This window comes from Trachurus trachurus, assembly GCF_905171665.1.
Source record: "Trachurus trachurus genome assembly, chromosome: 20".
Classification (NCBI taxonomy): domain Eukaryota; kingdom Metazoa; phylum Chordata; class Actinopteri; order Carangiformes; family Carangidae; genus Trachurus; species Trachurus trachurus.
This window is the reverse complement of record NC_139911.1, coordinates 3,311,291-3,337,204: the sequence shown is the minus strand read 5'-3', so window position 1 is coordinate 3,337,204 and position 25,914 is coordinate 3,311,291. Positions and strand designations below refer to the sequence as shown.

The following is a 25,914-nucleotide window of genomic DNA, read 5'->3' as shown; positions in this document are numbered from 1 at the left end:
ATGCGTTTCCTTTGCTAAGCCATCTAATGTCATTGTGAATGAGCAAATCTTTGTATTCAGCTGACATGTCAGTCAACAACTTGCGGAAAAGTCGGTGCTGTAAGCTGGAGGTACAACGGATAAAGTTTATAATTGCCATGACGGAGTCCATGGTCTCTTTTAACTCACCACTTAGCTTGGCACACAGGAGGCTTTGGTGGATGAGGCAATGAACCGATCTCAGCTGCGGAGCCGCGGCTGCCATCCTCGCGGCGAGCCCCTGCTCCCTGCCCGTCATCGAGGGCGCACCATCCGTCACCAACATGTTAACGCGCGCCAAATCCAACTTGTTCTCTTCAAAAAATGAAGCAATTTTTGTGAATAAAATCTCACCGGTGGTGTGTCCTTCCATGGGAATTAATCCAAGCAGATCCTCACGAAAGCATTCCCCATCAAAAAATCGCACGTAGAGGCACAGCTGTGCAACATCGCTGTTATCCGTCGATTCGTCCACGGCCAAAGACATCACCTCCGCCTTCCTCAGCTTGTCCAAAAGCGTCTCGGAGACGTCCGATGCGAGGGCCTCCACTCTCCTCATATTTGACGTGTCAGATATTGGAATTAGCTTGATTGAATCGATTATGCTTTTTCGGGTTTTCTCATCTGTAACCACTTCCTCGATGGATGCCAGCATACACTCTTTGACAGTCTCTGAGTCTGTAAACGGCTTTTTATTTTTGCCTAATATCCATGCCACCCTTAACGATGCAGCCGTTGCTCTCTCCCGATCCGTGCAGGCCCGAAACAAGGTGCGACGTCTTTGCTCATAACAAGATGTAAGCCCCGATATCTTCTGGCTCCGAGCAGCAGAGCCCGGTGGGAAAGTAGCATCAAAGTTAGCATGTGTTGTCTTGAAATGCCTTCTCAAATTGTACTCTTTACACACGGAGAGGCACTCGTTGCAGATTAGACACACAGGCTTCGCACTTACAGCAATAAACACATATTTCTCTGTCCATGCACTGTTGAACTGCCTATTCTCTGAGTCAACTTTTCGTTTTTTTAAAGTAGAGAGAGACATTTTGTCTTGTCAGTCGAGCTCCGTGCTTCGCTTGAAAGAAGAAACAAATTAAGAGCGCGAATGGGCAACTTTGATTGGTCCATTGCGGTCCCCCAAAATATGTGTCCGGCCAAAACAGGTATATTCTCCCGCCTCCTTTGATTACGGGGTGCATACCGCCACTTACTATACCAGAGACTGCATGAGGCATAGCCATGAGCTGTATATGAAACTACCTGCATGTATTTCCTATAGTCCGCCCAAAGGGCCGGCACAAAATCCCCCGCGGGCCGGGCCCGGCCCGGGGGCCGCCAATTGAATAGCCCGGTCATACAGGCTTGCCATGATGCCACTGTTACATTATGTGCAGTCTGTGTCTGATGCTTGTTAAAGGCCTTTGGCTTGTTGAGAGCGAATAACACATGGTTTGTTATTACTGATGAGAATGCACACAACATATAATGTTGGAATTCTTTTGAATATTTATGGAGGTGTAACGCTCAGTTTGTTGAAAATAAATTTGGCACACCCAGTCTTTGCAGGTGCACACCCAATGTCTTTTTTCTGGCTACGCTACTGCTCTGGAGACACAAAGGCCGTTGGAAGAACTTTTCTTTTTCTCTCCAGCAGCTTGAGACAGACTTTGATATGTAAAGTCAGAAGAGGAGTTTCCCCTCTCACTCTCTTTTAAACACAAATGTGGCGCCTTTTCATGTCAAAGATGAATTTGTGCTCCATAAAATTAGATTATGAAACGTGCATATTATATTTTTATGACACACACACGCAGATACGAGTCTATACGATCCATTAACGGCAGCTATACGGTGCAGGAAGTTGTGCAGACGGATCAAAGAGGCCGTAGCTAATGCACAGCAGCAGCCGCTCGCCATCGACTCCTCGAACACAAATGTTTATTGGATTATTAGACAGAAACGAACAGGAGGTCAAATCTGTTTTGCATACAGATTATTGACGAGGCCACAGGAGGAAAATCGATGACGGAGCGTGATCTTTGTTGACTGCATATGGGAATCTGATCAATCGGTGCAGGGAAGGCCTTATGGAACCAGACAGAGACTTTTTGTTAAATATATTCAAATATCCACAGTAATATGACTTTTATTTACAGTCTGGGCAGTATAGATGCATTTAAAATGGGAATCCTCCTCACACAGAATAGACTTCAAGGAATTATCTTTATCAAAAAAACAAAAAAAATGTACAAGCACAATATCACATAATCAGATTCTCACAAACGTCCTCTCCTCCGTCTGATTGGCCAAAGGCTGTGCAGCTCGTTTGGAGATGTAGCTGCTCATTTGCAAGTGGCCTTGATGGGAAAATGCATAATTCATGGAGAACAATGTGTTTGCTGTTGTCTTGTTTGTTCTCCAGACTTCTTATTTGGACCAAAAAGAAACAAAACAAAACAAAATAAAACAGAACAGAAGTGTAATTAGATTTTTTGCCTTTTTGTAACACAGACTAATTAGAGGAGAGGATGCAGAGTGGATGCGACAGGAAGTAGATCTCAGATCTCAGACTCCACCTCAGCTTTACACCCCTCTGTGTGTGTGTGTGACGGACAAACTGTAAAAACAGCAACAAACAGTGGTGCATTTGACCTTTATGAGGTCACAGCAGCACCGTGAACCTTTTAGGTCGTCGTGTGTGTTGTTCTTTGTGGCGGTGGAGCTGCTCCGTCCTTAGAGACAGACTCGGTCCAATTACAAACCTCTAGGCCACCGTCCTCCGGGGGGAAGGATGCTATCATGCTACAGCTGAAGTACAAACACTGTGTCGCCACGGCAACTGCCCCCCCTCCTTGACTCCCCCACCCACACACAGACACACACTAACACACAATGTGAAGTGGTATAATAGCTACACACTGTTTCTGATAACAGAAAAAAACAAACAGTAATTTTATGCTCTGCATCTTTTGAACATAGTTTTAAATGTTTCTATTGATTATAAAATAATTACAGTTAACCGTGAAAACACAGAGCGGCTCCAGTTCATTGGTTAGAGTGAACCATCCATCACATTTCCACATGGGCATTAGTTTATTATGCTGAAGCTGTTTCATATAACATCTGAATTTGTTGTTTTTCCTTTTTGACTGAAGTTTGCTGAGAACTTCTAGGTAGAAAATGACTTTATATTTGTCTTGTGGGATCGTATTCGTACCTGATTAATGTGCCGGGGGCCGAGGGAGGAGACGTCAGAAACAGGCTGATGAACAAATTGTTATAGTGTTGTTGGGATTTTATTTGTTGACTATAAGAAAAATACACAGCAACACACCATGTTCTTTAATGTTGTTATTTCTGAACTCGACATATGGTAACTTTATAGTTATACACTTAACATTTCCAGAGGATAAATGTTCTACAAGTCTAATTACTTCATACCTTTGGCTACATGCAGGAGTTTACAATCAGCATTTACTTTACATATAACTTTGGCTCAATAAAGTATAAAAAATATTTTTAATTGGTTGTAATTTTATCAGTTTATCGCAAATTATATGTTCGTCTCATTGTGTTTTTAGATAAAGTTCTGGTAAAGTCAGGTTGGTGAGCTAATATTGTTAGCAGGCTAATCATGCTAGTGAAAATGCTGAATGAACTTTGTCTTTACAGTTTATTCAGATGCATTTTGTACTTTATGTTTATGTTGTCATAACTGAGCAACTATAAGCTAACAAGCTCTGTTAGCTTCCTCCATTTTGGATCCTCCAGCTCTAGATCACAAATAGATGAACCAAGTTTCACTGAACAGTGATTAAACATGTCTGGTTTTACTTAAGACCTTATGTAATAGCCTATTTAAATTCATAATATTAATATTTATGGAAAAGTTTGCCATTTTAATATTTGTTCGCAGACCAAAAATGGTGCAATATTCCACTTACACAGGCTATACACTTCATAAATCATTTATTATCTTAATATATTATAACACATGAGACCAGAAGGGTAACAGTGACCTGTTGCTTGCCAAATAGTGAGCCCACACTCATCTAATCTTCTGTTCTCCATCATCCAATATCTGCACCTGCTGTTTCATCACATAATTGTTGTTTGGCCATATTTATGGGTTAACAACCTCATTATTAACCATTTATAAACCTTATATAACACGGTCCTATAGAGTAGCACTGCAGCACAGAGCAGCTTCTCTCAATACAGAGTGAAAAACTGAATAATCCACCGGTGATCTCTGGAACAGTTTTATCTGTGGTCCTGAGCCAATAAAGGCCTGTTTTTTTGTTTTTTTTCCTCCACCTGCAGCTTTTTCTGTGCTTCCTTGTGCTTTGATGACCTTGGCTGTTGCTGAGTTGCATAAGGTGCAGAGCCTTGATGTTCCCAGTGCAGAGAGGAGGAAGAAGAAGGAGAGATGCCTCCATAAAAAAGACATGTAACTGCTGCTTGTAGATGTAGATGTAGATGTAAATGTTGCGTGCATGGATTTGGAGATTTGACAGCTCCATCTGCAGAACTTCTCCGTCTGATTTGACTCGTCACGACACCTTTTCCTACAGTACAGTGTCGTCATCGTCCTCCAGATGTTTAGAAAACCCAGCAGCAGCTATCAGTATTTTTCCTACACAGTGGCTGGCTGCACACTGTAGCGGCTCAGAGTAAACACAGGACCGAGGGTCTTCTCCGGTGCTTAGCTTTGTCTCTCTGCTCCGTCTGTTTCACTGGGAGGGTGTAAACACAGCGCCTCAGTCACTGCCTCAAGATTGCACTTTATTGGTGTGAAATCACTCGTCTCTCTCTCTCTCTGTCTCTGTGAGTCTTCCTCCCTTTCTTCTCGTGCACACACATACACCCACACGTTGCCAAGCGGCTGCAAAAAAACGCACACACACACTCACACTTGTAAACCCTCAGAGCTTGTAAACACTCTTCTGTCTCACCGCCTTCCCTCCGCACCTCGCTCCTTCTGTCTTTCTGCTCTTTGTCTCGTTTGACAACCTGTTTTTTCTCTCCGTCTCTCTCTGTCTCTACCTTCTTCCCTCCCTCCCTCCCTCGCTGCCTCTCTCATCTCTCCGGTGCCCGGCAGACGCCCAACACCGTGCTGTAACTGCCTCCTGATCTTAGATGGGGGATGCAGCCAAAACCGGGCTGGCAATCGACCGCCGGTGGCACCTGCTGAGGGTGCACAGGACAAAGTTGTGTAATCCAGAGATCAGTCCCCTGAAAATCCACCAGCGACCGGCCTCCTGCAAAACACTACATCCATATAACGCTGTTAAAGGATAATTACCGTTTTTTTTTACAATCTGGACCTTATTTCTAGCATAAAATACGATAATTTACTCACCCAGATAACTTTAGTGTCATTACAAGTCGTTCCGACGAAATTAGATCCAGCCGAGAGCCGCGTATATCCGTATAATGCGAGTACACGGGGCAGCGCAATGCAGCCTCTAAATAACACATTATCCGCCACAAAATTCGTTCATTTCACCAATATTTAGTTCTGATAGGCTAGTGCTATTCCCCTCTGAGTCCGGGGTTAGCTGTTATCAACATCCGGGGTCTGTAGGTTGACCTACTGACCTCTGACCTGGATGATGTCATCTCTGACCGTGGCGCGGCGCGGCTTGTTGCTAACGCTAATGCTACGGTTCGTTTCTGTGTGTTTCTGACTTGTCAGAACAAAATGAGCAGCTGGATGAAGTTCAGCTTCCACAGGCTTCCTCTCCTCAACCTGGACTCACTAAAGCTCCGGCTAGTTGAGATAAAAATGGACCCCAATGCCGAAGCAGAATGATTATTATCAGAATGAGCCGGGCGGCGCTCAGATATGACATCATCCAGGTCAGAGGTCAGTAGGTCAACCTACAGACCCCGGATGTTGATAACAGCTAACCCCGGACTCAGAGGGGAATAGCACTAGCCTATCAGAACTAAATATTGGTGAAATGAAGGAGTTTCACGGCGGATAATGTGTTATTTAGAGGCTGCATTGCGCTGCCCCGTGTATTCACATTATATGGATATACGCGGCTCTCGGTTGGATATAATTTCGTTGGAACGACTTGTAATGACACCAAAGTTATCTGGGTGAGGAAATGATCGTATTTAATGCTAGAAATGGTCCAGATTGTAAAAAAAACGGTAATTATCCTTTAAACTGACCTGAGATAAGATATAAAACATTAGAAATGCAACATAAAGCAGATTTTTGACGCTTTCCTCGACTCTGCATCACATTGGACTGAACAGAGAGACGCCTCCTTCCTAAAATCTCTCTCTCAACCTTTGATTTTCGATGTACGAAAAGATAGAAGATGCTACTGTTGTTATTTTTGCAGTAAATTTACATTTCCGTTTTTACAGTTCTGCTCAGTCCTGCCCTGCTGCCTCACCCTCATTTAAACTGTTTTATTTGTTGTGCTTGTGGGATGTGACAAATAAAACTTCCTCTGTTTAGTTTAGAGGCAGCGGGGCGCCCCAGTGTTAAGTAACAGGAATACATTCATAAGTTCAGTGAGAAATACAGAAAACACATGAAACACAGAACTCCTCCTCCACCCCTGACTCTGATCTGGTTTTCTGTTAATACTGTAGCTGTTTTAATTGGTTTTGATGCCTTTAAAGGTTGAATTAAGATAATTTTGAGTTGTTGAACTCACATATAAACTGCATATTGTTTTGTTTTGGACACTGTGAGATTTCATAAATGTCACAACTTGATGAGGAAGGATTGAACCCGTGACCCTGTGGTTACCACGATGAAAAATTATGTTTTTAGAGCAGTTTGTGCACAGCAGTGTGTCTGGATTTAGATTCTTGAATGATAGCTAACAGTTTCATACTTATAAATGGGTTAAATTATTATTTATATGTATTAAAAATTACCAGAAATGCATAGTTAGCAGTAACTGACTGATTTGAACTGATGCAAAATGTTTTGATGCACAAATTGTTGATTTAATTGTCAACACTTTGTCTCAAAAAGTCGTACATTACAACAGGATGTAGATCAGATCAGGAAAATAGAGTTTCTCCATGAAGGGAAAATAGACTCAAGGACCAAAATGCAGCAGTTTCGTGTGTTTTCAAATTTCTCTTTTGTTGGATTACACTGTAATTTCATCATGATCACGTTTACTGGTCAGTGCGGCTGTGTGTGTGTGTGTGTGTGTGTGTGTGTGTGTGTGTGTGTGTGTGTGTGTGTGTGTGTGTGTGTGTTTGTCTGAGAGCTGCACTGAAGTCGTGAGAAGCTGCTTGTGCATCAATCAAATGTGAAACAACAAAGAAACACAAAGTGTTTGTGTCTGCAGCTTCGATTCTCTCCCGTCAGATCACGACACACACACATTAGAGAGACGTGTCTACATCTCCCTCCACATCATCAGCCTCTAATTGGCTGTGCTTTTAGAAAAAACATAAAAAATAAAACACGTGCCCCAAAGACTGAAGCATCAAACACACTTTTTTTCCTTCTTTTTCCTGCCATGATAAAAAGAAGAGACGAGACTTGAATGCATCAGCGTCGGTGTTGTCAGGTGAAGCTCAGGGAATTCAATCAGGATGTTTATTTCATACCTTGATGTGAAAGTGAAGAAAGGGCAGCATCCTCTCCACAGCACAATCAAAAGACTGAGACAGGAGGAAAATGGAACAAAATGTAAATGCAGCAAACGATAAAAGAGAGAAATGCATCATTTAGTGGATGATTTAAGTCCAAGTTTGGCTCCTGATCAATAAAAGGATCATTTAGACAGAAGAGGTTTCTGCTGCGAATGTTCACCGGTTCAGTTAAAGCTGCCTTAAATGAGAAGGGATGGGAAGTTGTGTTGTTGTTTTGCTGCGAGGTGAAAAGGTGAAACATAACGTGTATAGTTCAAAGTGACCTTACATTGAAATGGGGGCAAATCCCATCATGCAAAGCGGCTGGATGTAATGAATGGTGCAAATCCAACAGCGGGTAGAGAAACGCTGCACTCTCCTTTCACTGGGTCTGTTTTTATAGACATTCATGGTGTTGCATTCAGGTGCACACATGCAAAATGATAGATAGATAGAGAAGAGTGGAGTAAAGAGAGATGTTGTTGGAAAATAGTGCAAAATATTCTCAGACAAAACTCAAAATCTTTCCAAGAATATTTGTCTTAGCCTATTTCTTGCCAAAATGTCTCATTTCTAGTCAAAACTAATGTCTTTCCACTTAAAATAAGACTCATCACCTAAAAATTAACTTGTTTTTAGATCATTTTCACTTGTTTCAAACAAATCTTTACTTGAAATAAGTAAAAAAGAAATCTGCCTGTGAAAGCAAGTTTTTTGTGCTCGTAATAAGGAAGAAAAGTATGCCCCACTAACAGATTATTTCAAGTGAAAATAGGCTTGAAAGAAGTAAAAAGTGTCTTAAAAACAAGCTACTTTTTATGAGATGAGATTTTGAGTTTTTGCAGTGTAGTTGTGAGTTTTCCGACGCTTTTAATGAACTAATAATCATTCAGTGACCTCTTAAATATAATGTGGACGTTAGCTGAGTTTTAAAATGTGGAACTCTATGAATATAGAGTCGTATTTAAGATTTCACCTGCTGTAATGGTTTGGGCTTGAGGATGCAAGTGCAATCTCACTTTCTATGCATAACCTTTCTTCTTTTTCCTTCCTTTTTCTTTACACCTGGAACTGTGAGTCTGTATAGTTTATCTGCTGTAGCTGTGATCACCAGGCTCGGACAGTGTAGTGATACTAAATCAGACTGAAACTGTGGTTTTGAATGGAAAAAGTCATTGACCATGACAGTTGGTTTTATAGGACCATCTGTCTTTCTATATAGAAGAGACCATTGCAGTCTAAAGCAACTGGTGCAGGTACATGAGAGATGAAATTACAGAAATATCCTCTTCAGATGTGACTGAGTTGGTTATAAACTGTAGAGGAGGAGCTTGTTTATCACCTCCAATCTCTTTAAAACCTAAAGAGGCTGCAGCAGCACGAGCTCCGTGGCAGCTCCCAGTATTTTCCCGTCCTTCGTCTCTTCTCAGCCCTTTTTGCCTGTACTGTTCCTCTATTTGTCACGGCTTTATCTCCTGGCAGCTGCCCTTTCACTCTCGCCCTCCCATTCATCAACTCTCCCTCCTCCAGCTTCCCCTAAAACTTCATCACACCTCTCTCATCCACTCTTCCTTCTGTTGTCCTTCCTTCCCTCTCTCATCCACCGTGACTCCTGTCCTGTGCCACCCCGAGAGCGATGGCACACACACACACACACACACACACACACATACAAAAAAAAAAAAAAAAGGCCAGCTAACCGACTTAAAGACCCCGGAGTCCCCAGTGTCCCAGGGATTAGACCTCATTTGCATAAATCTGCATAACCTCGTTAAAGGCAGTGGAAGATGCTGTACACACTGTAGCACCGAGACACTTCAGAGCGAAACAGCCCATTAAGGATTGCAGTGATTATGGGATTATCACTCTTAACGACTAGTGGCTGATTGGTCGGGTGTGTACTCTCTGAAAAGTGCATCATCGTAGTATGTCGACCGACCGTGTGTGTGTGTGTGTCGCAGCTTCGAGTCAGGTGACCTTCAGATTTACATTTTCATGGGATTTGTTCCTGACCGTGTTTTTGTTTCTATTAAAATGATTTCAAGTGGAAGCTACAGTAGAGACGAGAGTGGATTAGGAGTAAAAAAAACATGGCGGCCCATTGGTTCCAATGAAAGCGCTCTCTCCACTTCCTACATTTTGTTCTAAAACACAATGCTGAGTCGTTTCCAGATGGCCAATACAGTACAGTACCAATAAGTTTTACTAAAGGAGTCTTTGTTCCAGGCCACAGTTACAGTTACAGTTTATGCCTTTTTATAATTCACCGGTGATGGGATTATAATGAAGCGCCACAGTTTTATGGCCGTTGAAACACGAAATCCAACAATTTACATGGAGAAAAAAAAAGTTTAACTGCAGTTGTTACAGTAACTCTTCTCAGCTGCCACACACACACACACACACACACATACCGCACAGCTGCTTATAAAACAGCGTGAATGGATTTCACAAATTACAGTGAAAATTATTATTTTATTCTCCCGTCCAACCATCTGCCACCAGGAGCCTTTCTGGTGATCAGCATCAGATACGATATTGATCCCCAAGGTTACAGTGGTAAATCTACAGTGGCTCCAGGATCTATAATAATAACATTTACATATTCTATTTGAGTTTTAATACAGCATTGTCCTGTTATTTGTAGGCTACAATTAAATAATAGATAGATAAATCATGGGGGATAATGTACAGTATGGTAAGTTTAAGTAATGTAAAGCATTTGATTGGTCATGTGACATCTATTGTGTTGAAAAGTTTTGATTTATTGCAGCAGTATGGGGTTGACTGACGTGTCTGTTATTGTTTAATTATTGATATGTAAAAAAAAAAAGGGCGAAGTTGCCATTTTTATCCTCTTAAAATTCAACCTGTGACACGTGAAAGTGTGTGACAGCAAAACAACAGGTTTTCTGGTCACTAAATAACTGACTGCATGTTGATGGACATGTATTATTCATACATCCTGTGTAGAAATAGCTCCAAATGCAACTCTAGTTTCACCAAAATAAAACGCCAGGGCTGACAGGACATGACAGGACCCCCCGTCCTCCTGTCAGCTGTCCCACACTGATGACATCAGCACTTCCCCAGCAGCGCTCACTCCCGTCCTGCCAACCCAGTGTCCGGCCAGCATCTCTAATGGGATGAAAATATGAGTGATTTTTTTTTTTGGAAAGACATATTGTGCTGCGACAGCACTTTGTTTTTTGTGTGTGGGGGAATCGGTGTAATGTTTCAGCTCGGCCCAGCAGCAGCAGCAGCAGCAGCAGCAGCAGCAGCAGCAGCAGCAGACGATGAGGACTGGATGTGATTATTTCTCTGGCAGTGTGAGATAGCTGCGAGTCGGTTTTGACTGAGTGAGTAATCAGACTCGGAGAGGAATGTGTCCCACCTGCGAGCCGACAGCTGGAGGCTGCGTCGGCTTATACAGCTGCACAACCGCTGTGTGCTGCCTCATACGGCCAGGTATTCAGTACAATATAATACAGCAGGTGTTGGTAAACAGACACCTCACATATGGATTTGAAGTGAAGTGAAGTGAAGAGAAGCAGCGACCTCCCACATCCAGAGACTCAGTCTGTATGTGAATCCCCTCAACACGTCCATTTATAGTCACACAGTCGTTCCTCTTCTCCTTTTACACCAAAGGCTCCACTTTTTTAAACTTTCTCCTTCAGAGGAGAAACTCTATTTTTGGTTCTGCACAGAAAACACCGGCATTCAGCTGGAAACTGACATTTACAATTCATATGACTCAGTGGACTGAAGCTGCAGACGGAGCTGCAGCTGCTGCAGACTTTTCTCTGGTCATTTGTAGGAGTCCACACTGGTCCATGTCAATGAAGCGTTACAGTTGATGGCAGTAATGGATCCTAATGTTGTTTGAGAAGTATAGAAATCAAGAATTAAAAGGGAACTCTGTGTCTCTAACCCTCCTCTCCTCCATGTGCATTTGTTTCAAACGAAGCCGGTGAGAAATCAATCCATGGAGCGGTGGATAACGTTATTTATCATCTAGAGCTGGGACACCGGGTCGGAGGCTCTGATCTTACAAGGTTGGTTTTCAGCCAAGATACGCTAGGTGGAAGGCAGAGAGCCTCCATTCTCCCTGGAACTAGTTACTAGTCACTGATTTAACCAGAACTAGCACTCTGAAGCTGGTTAATTAAGGTAAAAATCCTGCATAGTTCCTCCTTTAAAGCCCTAAAATGTTGCATAGTTCCTATTTTGGAGGAACTCGGCCATTTTGCTGTTTGACTCCCCAGTCAAAGAGTCCAGCAACAAGATTGTGAGTTCAACATTAACATCTCAAATAAGAATCATATACTGTAAATGTGTGCAACACCAGACTCACTGTTGAAGTTCTATATAATTAACTCAAGATGCATTCAATGTTCCTGCAGCCCGTCGTCACATCTTGACGTCTGCATTAGAGTTTCTTCTTCATTTGTCTCCAGTGCGTGGCGTTCAGGGTCAACAGGTGATGAGAATCCCACTCTGCCTTAAGACTGGGATTGACACCGATAAGTCGACGGGGGGCTGCAGAAGCCTCCCGGTGAGACTGGTCTCGCTCACACGGCACGGCACGGCACTGTCAGAATACGAAACGATGAGCGAGTGTTGAGTCGTTAGGAGTTCGCAAGTTTTTAACATCCTCAAGATCTCTGCAGGTGAACCTTAAGACAAAACAACACACAGAAAATGGCCACTGAGCTCTGCTTATGGAATAAATACAAATTTAGCTTATGTACGGTGGCCTTGAGAGCTCAAACACGCAAACAGGAAGTGAGGAACCTGCTGGGACTTGTCATTGATTAAAAACCACTGAACAACAAGTGTGTTACAGCAGGTTTGTCACTTCACAAACACTTCCATTGTGTTGCAGTGACTGAATTTGCATCGTGTTTGTGTAAATTTGCATTTGCATTTTTCAGCTGCAGTGTTTTGAGCTCTCTGGGCCACCGTACTCGTCCTAATGGAGCCAAACAAGTTGGAAAAAAAACATCACATGCCGACATGAGTCACACTGTGGCTTCAGTGAGACGATGCCTCCGCTAACGGCCTGTCAGTAACTCATAATAATAATAATAATAATAATAATAATAATAATAATAATAATAATAATAATAATAATAATAATAATAATAATAATAATTGATCAATTGATTGATTGATCTGTGATTAGCACAGATGATGTTTCTGGACGCTGCTGCTGCTGCTTCATATGAATGATCCTACATTTGGTGTGAATTTATCCTCTCTCTCTCTCTCTCTCTCTCTCTCTCTGTGTGTCAGTGAATTTAGCATGAGGTGTCAAATCTGCAGTTTCCATGGCGATTGCACTGTTAAAAATGGGAAGAGACCAAAAAAAAAAAAAAATCATTCTTTCCTCAGCCTGTTTCTGTGTTTGCTTCGTCTCTTGTGTCCTTCCTTCTCCACTTCTTCTTCCACACACTTTATTTCTTTGTTCTTCTTTTCATCCTCTTTTATTCCTCCGCTCATTCACTTCCCTCTCTTTCGCTCTTTTCTTCCTTAATCTCACTCTCTCTCCTTTTATCTCTCCGTCTCTGTAGCTAGCGGGCACAGAGCTGATATGTTGACTTGTGCTTCTAACACATGGGCTTCCCTCCTTATCCGCCTACGCAGTGTACTCAGGGAGATTCCAAGCGCACACACGCACACACACACTCACACATTCACATACACACACATACACACACTCACTCACTCATACACACACACAAACACACACTACCACACAAAACTGGCAGACTGCAAAGCCCCAAGGTCTGGTCTTAGTGAATTATTCAGTCTGCGTTGGTGGGTTTATGAGAACATGTACGTGTGTCTAAGATCTTGTGTGTGTGTGTTTGGATGTGTGTGTGCATGTCTCATCAATCTTATGTGTGTGTGTGTGTGTGTGTGTGTGTGTGTGTGTTAGTGGGAATATGAAATGGTGTTTTCCTCTTGAGCAGTAGCAGCTTGTCTTTAATCAGCCTCTCCATCAGCTCGCTGCCTTCAGAAGCTCATTAGAGGCAAATTGCACGGAGAGAACAAGAGGAGTGAGGAGTGGTCAGCGATGTCGCCGCAACTGAAGCATGATGGGAAGGGTCACAAGAGTCTGACTCGGTGTGTATGTGTGTGTGTGTGTGTGTGTGTGTGTGTGTGTGTGTGTGTTAGATGCATTGTAATCCATCGTTCTCGGCCGTGACAGAGCAGGTTGTGGGAGCGATTCGGTGGAAACATCACAGATAATGAAATGAACTGTGGCTGATTGATGAGTCGACTCATGAGACCTGCTGACTGATCTTTGTCACCTCGTCTTAATTTGTTTTTACAAAAAAAAAAAAAAAAGGGGAGGGAGGGAAGGAGGGAGCAGGGTTCACGTAATGGTTATTATGGGCAATTTCACACCTCGCAATTTATTCAGGAAGCATGTGGCCTTCATGTAGTGAGGAGGAGGAGGAAGAAGAGGAGGAGGAGGAGAGGCTGTGGAGGTCTCTTATTGTTGCTTTTTTAAACCTGTAACCACAATAAATCTACCGGTTCTATTGGCAGCTAAAGGAAATTACTGACTGGCTCTTATAAAACAACTTAAGAACCTGTTTATCATCTAAATATGTAGATGAAAAAAACCTTCCAGCGCACACTAGAGCATAGGATAGACTAGATTTATTATCAAATGTTAAAACAGAAGGGGCAACAACACGTTTCATATGTTGCTTCATCAGATTCGCTCTTCATTGTCTTTACTGTAGGTGTGTCCTTACAGTAAATAGACAAGGTGAATGACATCAATCAATCAATCAATCAATCAATCAATCAATCAATGAGTTACAAGTACCAATTTACAAGCTCATCTATAAAAGGCAAGTACAAATACCATAAATAGCATGAGAAAGATATAAAGAGTAGCTAATACAAATTCCATCATCTGACAACTCCCATGATAGGAGACGATATAGATGAAAAAATAATGTAGATCATAAAAAGTATAATAATTAGGACCCATTACAATAACGAGATACAAATGCATCTAAATGTACTTTACCAACTCATTAATGTATCAAAAAGGAGTGTTTGTCTACTGTTGTTGTTTCCTGGTTTAGAGGCCTAAGGTGTCCAAAAAAGGAAAAATCCTTGAGATCATGACATAAATGTTTATAGTTGTTGCTTTGGTCCTTTTTTGAAAAGGAAAAGACACGCACACAAAAAAGAAATAAATACTTCAACGTAATAAAAATATATATCTATAATCCAACAGGCTCAGAAGAGAGGAATGGAATAACTCTGCCAAATGCTGTAAAACCAATATCTTAAGAATGTCATAAGAATAACAAATAAGACAGAAAATTGCTTCATGCAAATGAACATTTATTTTCAACACTGTAGTTTGCACTGTCTGCTGATAGATCTGTCTGCTCTGCATTTGTTTTAAATTAAAAAATGTTGGCTTGAATGTCAACAGGTAAATTTACATTAATAAAGAATGAGCAATATCAGCTAACGTCACTGTTATAACTCACTTTCCTTGCCAAGAGACTGCAGTAAGTATAATTATATAGACAGTTAACATTGTTTATATTATAAAGAGTGACATAAATTAACTAAACGCTTCAACATTGTTCCACAGCTACGTTAACTGTGATGCTTGTCTGCTTCTGCTTTAATCAGCTGATGCTCATTATGCAAAAATACCAGTAATCAGTGAGACTGCTGAAGCACTTCACATCTCTACAGTTGTAGATATTCAAATGTTTACTATGGTGCTTTATTCCCTCCATCCATTCACTCCACCTGGGTTAGATAAGAGTGAGGAGCTCTGCAGGTCGCTGATAGAGAGCGAGCTTAGTGTCTCTGACATTATGAAGCGCCTCTGAGAGAAGTGTGGACCAGGAGGAGAAGAGAAAAAAAATACTTCACGGGCCGTGAATTAGCAGGTGAACACACCGCCTGCTGCTGCTGCTGCTGCTGCTGGATATTTAGCCTGTGGTGTAATAAACCAGGAGCTGGACCTTCCTGCCCCGCCAAAATAAAAGCATCTCTCCTTCACATCCAGCTGTGGCCTGAACAAACCTGCTGCTGCTTCTCCAGCTCCCAGTGCTGCATGCTCTCCTCCCCTGTTGTTTTATTTGTCTGCCTTTCTCCACATCAGTTTGTGTCTATAAGATGAAACTAAACACCATGTATTATTTAGATTTTCATCCTTTTCTGCTTATTATTATTAAACCTCTAACACTCTCTCACCCTGTCAGACGAGTTAAAATATTATCATTCAAGATGCACCTCATTTATGTAAGATTGCTTTTATTTTATCTCATCTCTCTGAGAGTGTGTGTCTGAAGTGTGATTACATCTATCCAAACATCTAGCCTCATCATTCACTGTAAACTCTCATGCTCTCTAAAAGGAAGCAGCCTCTTCTAAAAGACTCAAACAAAATCTCCATGTTTCTTTTGGCCATTATCAGTGACTAAAATGCACTCCTTCAGAAGGCTGGCTGGCTGGCTGGGGGAATGAAATGTGCAACACACATCATGCACACACACACTTACACGTCGTCCCTGCCTTTGTATTACCCAGCGCTCATTGCAGCCAGACAAACCCATCAGGCTTTATGAGCCTCTGAGGGCGGCTGCTGCTGCTGCCACTAATTCACGGAGGCAGGCTATCAAGAGCATCCGCAGCTCCGATCTCCACTGTTTCCATGAATATCTGAACAGGCCCCGTCCACCGGTTTACATCCCCCAAGAGGACGGCCTGTTGAAGCCAGGACGGGCTGCGCAGATACACATGATGCTGCGCCTGTTTTTTATAAAGCACGAGGGAGAGATGGCGATAATTGTGTGTTTAACGCAGCTGGGTGAAATGAGCATTTTCATTCTGGGCCTGTTCGCCGTCTTGATGGATGTTCGCCTTTTTTTTTGTCCAGAAAATGGGCAAAGTCGGTTTTGATTCTTGTGCCGTGGCTTTGATTGATGGGTGTAGTTATTTATTTTATTTTTTTGGCGAGAGGGGAATGAAAGGGACAAATGGGAAGAATTGAGATTACGCTGACAGGATTTTGGGTTCGTTGAGGTCCTCTGAGAACATCACGGTGATTAAAGTCGAGCCCAGTTGACTTGATGCATGTCACACAGCAGCTCCGTCAAGTGTGAAAGGTTTGGGAGGTTTTTTTAACTAAAGACTGATTGATTGGATGTTGGAGGAAGGAAAATCACATTTTATTGGAGCCGTTATAGCTGTTTCTTTACTGAGTCTAGAGTTAAAGATCAAACTTCCTTCCTTTACTCACCAACAGCAACATCTCTCCAACGCTGGAGAGCATCCCTTCCCTTCTGCTACAAGACTTAGCATGCTAACCAGCTAGCCTTCGCCCGATCAGACCGATTTATCACTATTGATTTGTCAATTTGAAATGATGATTAGACACTTTAGCTGCCAGGTTATTGTGTGACCTACACTTAATCAAACCTTTTCCACAGTAATGAAAGATGAGACAATCTATCCAAATAGAAAACACCAACAAATCCTGTGTTTAGGTACGCCAATAATATTACATTTACAATGCTGAAAACAGTCTTTAGTAGGTAGAATAGACCCATATATGATCAATAATAGGGGTTTTTGTTTATTGTTTATTGGATCCCCATTAGTTGTCACCATGGTGATGACTATTCTTCCTGGGGTCCCTAAAAAGCAAGACAAATAACAGTTCCTATACGATGTTCCCAAAATAGAAATCACAAAAAAATACAAAATACAGAAATAAAATAAGAAACAAGCAATTAAATTATTCCCATGAAAAAAACCCAAACATGAATCATGAAATAAAAACATCATCAGTGGGCGTGTCGTATTATGTAGGCTGTTAAAACGAGCAGGAAGAAGGAAGAGAAGAAGAAGAAGAAGGAAGCGACTGACGAGATAGAGGAGAAGAATTTGCTGTGGTCTGCTGAAGAAACGGACAAAATGTTTGCTGCCGCGATTTGGGCGTTGATAGAATTTCAAGAAAATCTAGAAAGCAAGAAAGAGGGAACTTGCAGAAGAGACGGACGGAGGCCGAGTACACTCCAATGCCAAACCAAATCGTTAATAAACTTAAAAAACCGAAGAAGGAGACGGCAAAAAAGCCACTTTGCTGCTGTTGTTTTACTTCCAGAACTGTCTGTCTGAAAGCGACATAACTGAGAACATAGCCTGTAGATCTGTCATTTCTTTCCTACACATCATCTGATTTTAAATGCTCTAGTTTCATTTCTGTGATGTTTTAAGTGATTCATTCGTCTTTAAAGTCAGAATCCTCTGCTGACCTGAACTCTGAAATGTCACTTTTACATATTCATGTTTTTTTAATTCAACCTTCATATGCATATTTGCTCATAACTCAGTGATGTATGCAAAAACGGATGTAGTGTGTTGTATAGTAAAGTAGGCCATCATGCAGACTGAGTGTATTTTGTCTTGTTCTCTCTTTTTGTTTATCAGCCTGTGAGGTACATGTAGTATTTTTAACACAGGGTCAGACTGTGTTGTGTCTTGGTGCATTTCCTCCCCCTCTTCCTCCTCTTCCTCCTCTTCCTCCTCCTCCTCACCATCGCTACACTCACTGACAAGAAAAAATGCACTCAATCAATACAGTAATCACCCACAATATCCAAGTTATGGCTCCTCGACACTTGATACTGAAATACATCTTTCCAAAATCCATAAATCATTTAGCTGCAGCCGCCAAAACTCATTCCAGGAGCAATCCCATCAAAACAAAGAGTTTTTGTACAGATAGATACAGGCCTGAGCGTCTGAATCCTGCAGCCCAGCCTCGTCCCAGACCAGTTGTGTGTTATAAAGATGACTGATGAAGCAGCGGTTCAGAGGGGGAATAGCTGCACATCACCTGAGTCAACAACGGTACTCTGAAGGAGAATTCACGGGGAATAATGACTAGTCTACCGTCACGTCAACGTCCTCATAAAAAGGATAATTCCTGTTCAGGGACTGTTTCATATAATGAAGTCTGATGAAAAAACACTTAGCAAGAAGAATGACCTCAGTGTGTACTGTAGGCTTTTGTTTTAATTTCATTCATCCATTCATCAAGGGCCAATATGTGTGTGATGCACTACTGTACCTGCTTCCCAATTCTTGGCCGGGGGTGCAGTGCCTGTATCCGATTTTTTGACCGTCTATATCCATTTTCTATCATGAGTGACCCATATATGATTCTGATATCTGCATTTACACCTGCTTTGCTTGCGTGAAACAACCCGCTGAAGACCAAATAAGCAAGTGAACTTTTTTAAAGACGGGAGATTTATTAGGTCACGTTATAATTCCATAATAATTATAAACAAATTAAGTGTCTGGTGCTCAGAGTTTATATCCAACATGTCACTGTTTACAAATTGAACATCTACTGTAGTCTGTCCTTACAAAATAAAGTTAGCGAAGTGCCTGTGTGGAGCGGACCTGTTGTGAGATGTGCAGCAGACAATGACAATGCTATTAAAAGAGGTGAGTCTGACACAGCACTTGTTGCTCTACTGTCCTACACTGACTTTGTGTGATAGGTCACACTCAAAACGCTCATATTTACATTATTAAATGTATTCAAAATTACAAAAAAATATGAGAAGTCATAAAATGTGATAAAAAAGACGTATATCTCACACAGGAAGTGTACTGTAGCTCCACTGATCTACACTGATTCACATGACGTTATTGATCTAAAATCTCTAATGGCCCTTTTCCACTAGCACTACTCGGCTCAACTCAACTGTTTTTTTTCTTTTTTCTTTTCCATTTGGGATAGTACCTGTAACATTTTTTGGTACTGTAGAGCTTCCAAGCGAGCCGAGCCGATACTAAAACGTGACATCAACTGACTGCCGGCCACTGATTAGCCTTGGAAAAGTCATGAGCGTGATGTTCGACGCAAGACTCAAATCCCTTTTCCATCACACAGTCCCAGCTCGACTCAGCTCGACTTGGTAAAAGGTTCTGTTCCATTACACCTGAGTGCTTCATAGTTCCTCCTTAATGTGGACGAGGTCGTCATAGCACGCTCCGTCTTGCTCTCTTTTATTCAATCCTCTCATCCTCTCCAAACACAGGGAACGTCTGCACCTTGTCGATGGACCGTGGTGTGGTTTTCCTGCACAACACAGCAGCCACTTTAACTCGAGTGAAAGAATAACAACAGTCGCAGTAGTAATGATCAGTGGTCACTGTTGCCGGCGTGTCGGTCGGTGTGTATAAAATAGCAGGTTTAATTCTTGTGTCGGACGTCAATTGAACCCATTGAGGTTCAGGAGGCAGAAAGTTGCAGTTGAAGCATGCATGGGTCTGAGAATCAGCAGGTTACAAACTGAGTCATCCAACATTGTCAGGGTCTGTATGTAAGAGCGTAAACACTGAGCATATTGAACTTGTCGTTAAGCCGTTGAGTTTAGACAGGGAGCCAATATAAGTGATGCATAACTGCTAAATGTGCAGCATGTAGCCGCGTCCCTGCTGCTATGTGTGGTTCACCAGCAACTACATTTACTCATGATGGGCTCCAGGCAAAGAAAGAAAGAAGCCGATCAAAGAACACACATCTCCATCCCACCTATCATCATCATCATCCCTTTCAGTGTCAGAAATCTCAATTTATTGCTCATAACGGAGTGAATTACCGAGTCTTTCTGACACAGGGGGGAGAGTGGATGAGTGAATAAGGGAGTCATTTCAGTCGCAGCATTGCTTCGTGGCGTGGAGAGTCAATAGTCCTCAGGTTTTAATGTCCGACCTGTCGCAGTTAGCCGGTGATTTCACTGATGAATCCCTTCCCCTCTCCTTGAAGCGGTGCACCGTGCTATGTCTTTATTTAGAGTGAAAACCTGCCTGTATGGACCATCCACGGCTCATGCATGGTCGGCCTGTGTGTGAGAAGAAATTTGGTTTTTAAAAGATTAATGTATTCCATGATTTTTAAAAAAGGTTTTGACAGAGGGCAGAGAGTGGATTTGTTTAATCACACTGCTTTATCAATCCTATTTATTCCTACTGGTCCTATAGATTTATGATGCTGCATTGTGAAGTAGTGATGTGGACCTCCATAAGGTTTCTCACCTTGAGGTTTGTTGTGGGGAATATTTCCATCAAACACCTCGATCCAGTCTAGATTTATAGACCGGGTGGACCTGCTTCTTCCATTTTGTGAACATTGAAAACAGTTTGTTAACATCTTTTCCCCCTTCCGAAAGTTGGCCGCCCTTTGTCTTATATACTGTAGATACATCGTGATTCGTGATCGAGGTCTGAAGTCTCACAAATCCTAAGCAAGAAGCAATTAAATCTCTCAGAGTTCACCGCGGCAATAAGGCGTCTCTCGGCTCTTTTCCCAGCTGGAGTCCTTGGGGGGGAAGATTTATCACCGGCGTTCTTTGTGAAGATCTTATATGGAATAAAAATTACCAAAATCATCAGTCAGGCCGTATATTTTTGGAGTTCACCTGAGGTTTTAGGACCTGCTTGGCTTGTTCACTGCACCAATAATGCTGCTGAATTATTTATGTCACCTCAAATGTTTTTTAAGATTCTGTCCTTTATCCGAGAGTGGGACGACACCGAAAACTTTTTCTGTCAAACAACAGTTCATATAGTTTCCTGTGTCTCAAGGAGTTTGTTCTGTTCTCCTCATAACGGACACTTTTTGTTTGCAAAGTGGCTTTGTTAGTGGCTTTCATGCACTTGGATACTTTCTGAGTGGCACAGCATTATCTTTGTTAAAAAACCTGAGCAGACAAAAAAAACAGATCCTCCATCTGCATAAATACCCAAACACACACACGCACTCTCTCTCTCTCTCTTTTAAAATCCATCCCATCCTGCAGAAAACACTCAGGATTTGGGTTTATTGACACAGAAGTTTCCTTTTTTTCTTGGAGTCACTCTTGGATCTGGGTCTGCTGGAGACTGGGATGTGTCTACATGCTGGAAGGAGCTTCTCATGCAACTTGGCTTCAAAACATTGGTTGAATCTCATCCTATTGGATTCGGTGTTGCTGCGGAGGCCCAGATATTTTGCTAATTAGCTCCCCTGCAACATTAAAAGTCAGAGCGATGATGTTCAATGTGATTGATCCTGTCTGCTGCGTGTTTATCCATGTAATTCAATAGGTTTTAGAACATAAAACAGCATGAAACCTGTTTTTTGCATAGCTTGTTGCATTGTGAATATTATGGTTATCATTTTAGACACTTATAAAAGGTAAATCATTAAATAATCACTCTCTGTGGTAGAATAAACAAATGTGCGAAGAGAGAATATAGGCGAAGTGTATTAAATAATGCATCTTTGCTTCTTCACAGCTAGAAACTTGAAGATAGCAAAGAAACAGTCTGTGTATTTGAAGCTGCCTAATTGCTGAGAAATGTGGTCAGACTCTTCCATCCCTGGACAGATCACCTCTCCTTTATCCCTGCTTCACCTTATCCTTTCCTCCAAATCTCCCTCCGTTCATTATCTCGCTTCGGTTTCATTTAATTCCCATCCCCTATTCACCCCCTTTCCTTTTATTTATCTTTTGTTTTGCTGTAATCCATCCTTCCCAAACTCCTGCTCTTGCCTACTTCCATCAATTTATTCATCCTCCCTTCACCTCCCAGCTGTCTTTCCTCCCCTTATCCACCACTCCTTTCCTGCCACAACAACCCATTCCTCCTTCCCTCTAACCATCCACATGACTATTTATGAGTGCAGTATTCCTCACAGTGGGACGCAGTATAGTGAAAGCAACAGGAGCTCTCCAGAAGCTTAAAGCTCTTTAGTGGAGGCCATCTATTAGCCTGACAGACACCCACAGCCACATGTGCACACAGGCTGTATACGCAGATACAAGTGCGGTCATAAGAAACACAGGAGATTCACCTCACACAAACTGGAGACCTGCACTATATTTATAAGTCGTTGAAGGTAAAGAGGCAGAAAAGAGCAGGGTAATGAAGTATGTCCAAGTGTATATATATATACTGTATATGTGTGTGTGTATGTGTGTGTTGGAGCATAACAGCAGCTCTGCGAGTACTTTAAGATCGTCCTTTGACATTGAGCAGAGGCCGTTGAACTAAATGGCTCCAAAGTAAGTGGTTCAGAGAGAGGGGAGCAGATCAGAGCTTTGTGGGAGTGGGAGATACCAAGGTTGCAGCTGCTGGTTGCACTCTTGAGCACAATTACAACACACACACACACATATGCAAGGCTATCAGCAAACGCACACACACTCTCTCTCTTTTGAATTGGCATTGAAATGAGCAGAGAGAAGAGATGAAATAGCTCCATTCCTAGCTGTAATATCATGTGAACTGAACAAAATATATATATGGGCAAGTGCAAAAATACCATTTCAAAGTGCAATGATACTTTTAAAAGTGCAAAAAGTCTGCTACACAGTACCTACAAAGTACTATACCACAGTATTAGATTTTCAGTTTTGAGCCCAACATGCACTTGCTTCTTTAAGCACCTATTTATTTTAAACATTTCAATATTTTTACCTTTTTATACTTACTTTATAATTAATTTAACTAGAATTTGCATTGTTGTGTGTGCGTGTGTGTGTGTGTATGTGAGGAATTGTTTAAAACATTATGACTGCGACTGTGTGTTGCAGTCTCTAAAGTGGTAGGTTTAGTTAGTACATAGCCTAATATACAACGTGAGTAAACTTAGTGATCTCTCTCACAGTATTAGTTTTTAATGCTCAAAATGGAGCATGTATTTCCTCTACTCTCATGGTATTGATTTATTCTCCTCATGAATTTTATTATTTCTATAAAAACAATACATTAAAGCCTACTGCGCACAAGATATGTCCTTACCTGTCGGCTTATGGCAGAAAAAGGACATTATACAGGTGTATAAATATGATGTGTGTCTTCTATTAACCTGTCAAGTCAAGTCGAGTCAATAAAAATGGACTTGACAGTTTTAATGTCAAGTGAACCAGACCTGACCAAACCCACTGGAAAGCTGCTGTTGTCAATTGTTATTGATTTACACCTGTGAGGTCTGTCCTGTTTTAATGTCAGGGGATTTCCTCTCTCTCTCTCAATCTCTGCTCCAGTGTTGAACTATTACAGCTTTAATCTCAGCATATTGACTTCCATCTTGACTTTTTCCCTCGTAGCAACGTCTCTAATATTACTTGGTTAAAGTTGAGTTTAAATCATACTGCATATTTTACTTTAATGTTCATTTAAGTTTAAAATGTTAACTTATTCCATTGTTAAATCATTTAAATAGCTAGATCTCTCCCTAGTCCCTACTACATGCGTATGGTTGTGGACATTGTGTGTTGGTGAAGGTCTGCCAGCCATCCTTTCAAAGTTAAAGCTGTGAAATTCAGAATTATAGACATACGTGTTGTGTCTTGTAGGAATTCACATTAAAATGTTCCCTTGTTTTGCATTTTAGCGGTTTTGCTTTATGCAGTTATCTTGTTTTGCTTATTTATCTCATTGCACTACTACCTCATTGTTTGCACTAACCACCTTTAATCCACTGGCCACTTTACTTATATTTGCACTTGGATATGTTCTCTGTTTTATTGTGTTATTGCTCAGGTGTGGCTGTCCTCATTCTGTATGTCCTTATGTGTATAGCTGCAACAATTAATCGCACAATAAGCGACTCTTTTGACAATCGAATAACCAGTTTGGGTAGTTTTTTAAAGAAAATAAGTAAAAATTCTCTGATTTCAGCTTCTTAAATGTGAATATTTCTGGTTTCTTTGTTCCTTTATGACAATAAAAACTTTGGTTTGTGGACAAAACGAGACATTTGAGGACGCCATCTTGTAGTTTTGGAAACACTGATTGACAGTTTTCAACATTTTTTCACATTTTATTGACTAAACAACTAATTTATTAATCGTTTAAATATATAATCGTTAGATGCAGCCCTATATATGTGAGTGACGATAAAGCAGAGTCAAATTCCTCATATGTCTGCACATACTTGACAAATAAATGTGATTATGATTAAGGGTCATCACGTAAACTAAAGTACCACTGATTGAATTTCTGTGTTTGCTGTCCAGGGTGAAACTGAATTAAATATACAAACCTTCTCTCTCTCTCTCTCTCTCTCTCTCTCTCTCTCTCTCTCTCATTCCACCCACAACAGGTCGCAAGTTTGTCATCGCCAATGCAAGAGTGGAGAACTGTGCCATCATCTTCTGCAACGATGGCTTCTGCCACCTGTGCGGCTACTCGCGCGCCGAGATCATGCAGCAGCCGTGCACCTGCAACTTCCTGTACGGACCCGACACCAAGCGGCTGGCGATCGCCCAGATGGCGCAGGCCCTGCTGGGGTCGGAGGAGAGGAAAGTGGAGATCAACCTGTACCGCAAAGATGGTAGGAACAAAAAGTGTGTGTGTTGAGCTGTTTTTAGCATTTTGACTCCGAGCTGCTGTGTCAAAGTGTCTGTGTGTGTTGTTTACATAGAAATGAGAGCAAGTGACAATGATGCAGTCGTAAAAATGGACTGAAGCAAGAAGGAAGTTGTTGTTGTGTGTGTGTGTGTTTGTGTGTGTGTGTGTCGTTGGGTTCTTTTAAGAAAGATAACAAGCTTGGGAGAGCATATGCTATTTTAGTTGCTATTGGCATGGTGAGAGTGCTATTGAAGGCACTGAGGTGTGAATGCATTTTGAGTGTGCTTGTATGCGAAACGCTGGAGTGTCTGAATGGGTTTTTGTCACTGTAAAATGGACTCAGCTGCATTCAATATCCTCTTGTGCAGTGTGTGTGTGTGTGTGTGTGCAGAACATTTGGCACCACCCACCAGCTCATGTTTATGTGTGAGTGACCTTACTACTGTTTACCGATAAGTCCATTTAACGTCTTCTGTCTCCTTCTTTTTGCAACCTGTTTTGCGCTGTGATTTCTTGATGAGGATGCAGGAAATACAGTGCAGTGTGGTGCTTTTTTTGGGTTGTTTCCAGAACGACACTTGAAGTTAAAGTCGATATAGCACCGTCTTCAACAAACTCCTCCTTTGTATAGTTGTATTTATGAGCACATGATGCATGCCAACTGGACCAGCACCAGGTAACAGTACGCTCGCTGGTCGGTCGACGCTGCAACGACAGACAGACACACAGCTTCCATGGCGATAAAGAGCTGCCATGGTAATAAAGTCAGCAACTCCCTGGGCTACGGCCAAAAAAGCATCTGCTGGACGTTTTCCACCTGTGGACAGACACCAGAACAGCGGGAGGAGGAGGAGGAGG

General features: G+C 41.7%; 1 protein-coding gene across 1 annotated transcript in view; it reads left to right on the top strand.

Moving 5' to 3' along the window:
* kcnh2b (potassium voltage-gated channel, subfamily H (eag-related), member 2b) overlaps positions 1 to 25,914 on the top strand; it is a gene marked incomplete at both ends in the record, with an annotated part of 295,565 nt that overhangs the window by 6,890 nt on the left and 262,761 nt on the right. Inside the window, one exon of the mRNA XM_083995135.1 lies at positions 24,809 to 25,039. Within this exon, the coding sequence (XP_083851261.1) occupies positions 24,809 to 25,039 (231 nt within the window). The remainder of the gene's footprint in view (positions 1 to 24,808; positions 25,040 to 25,914) is intronic.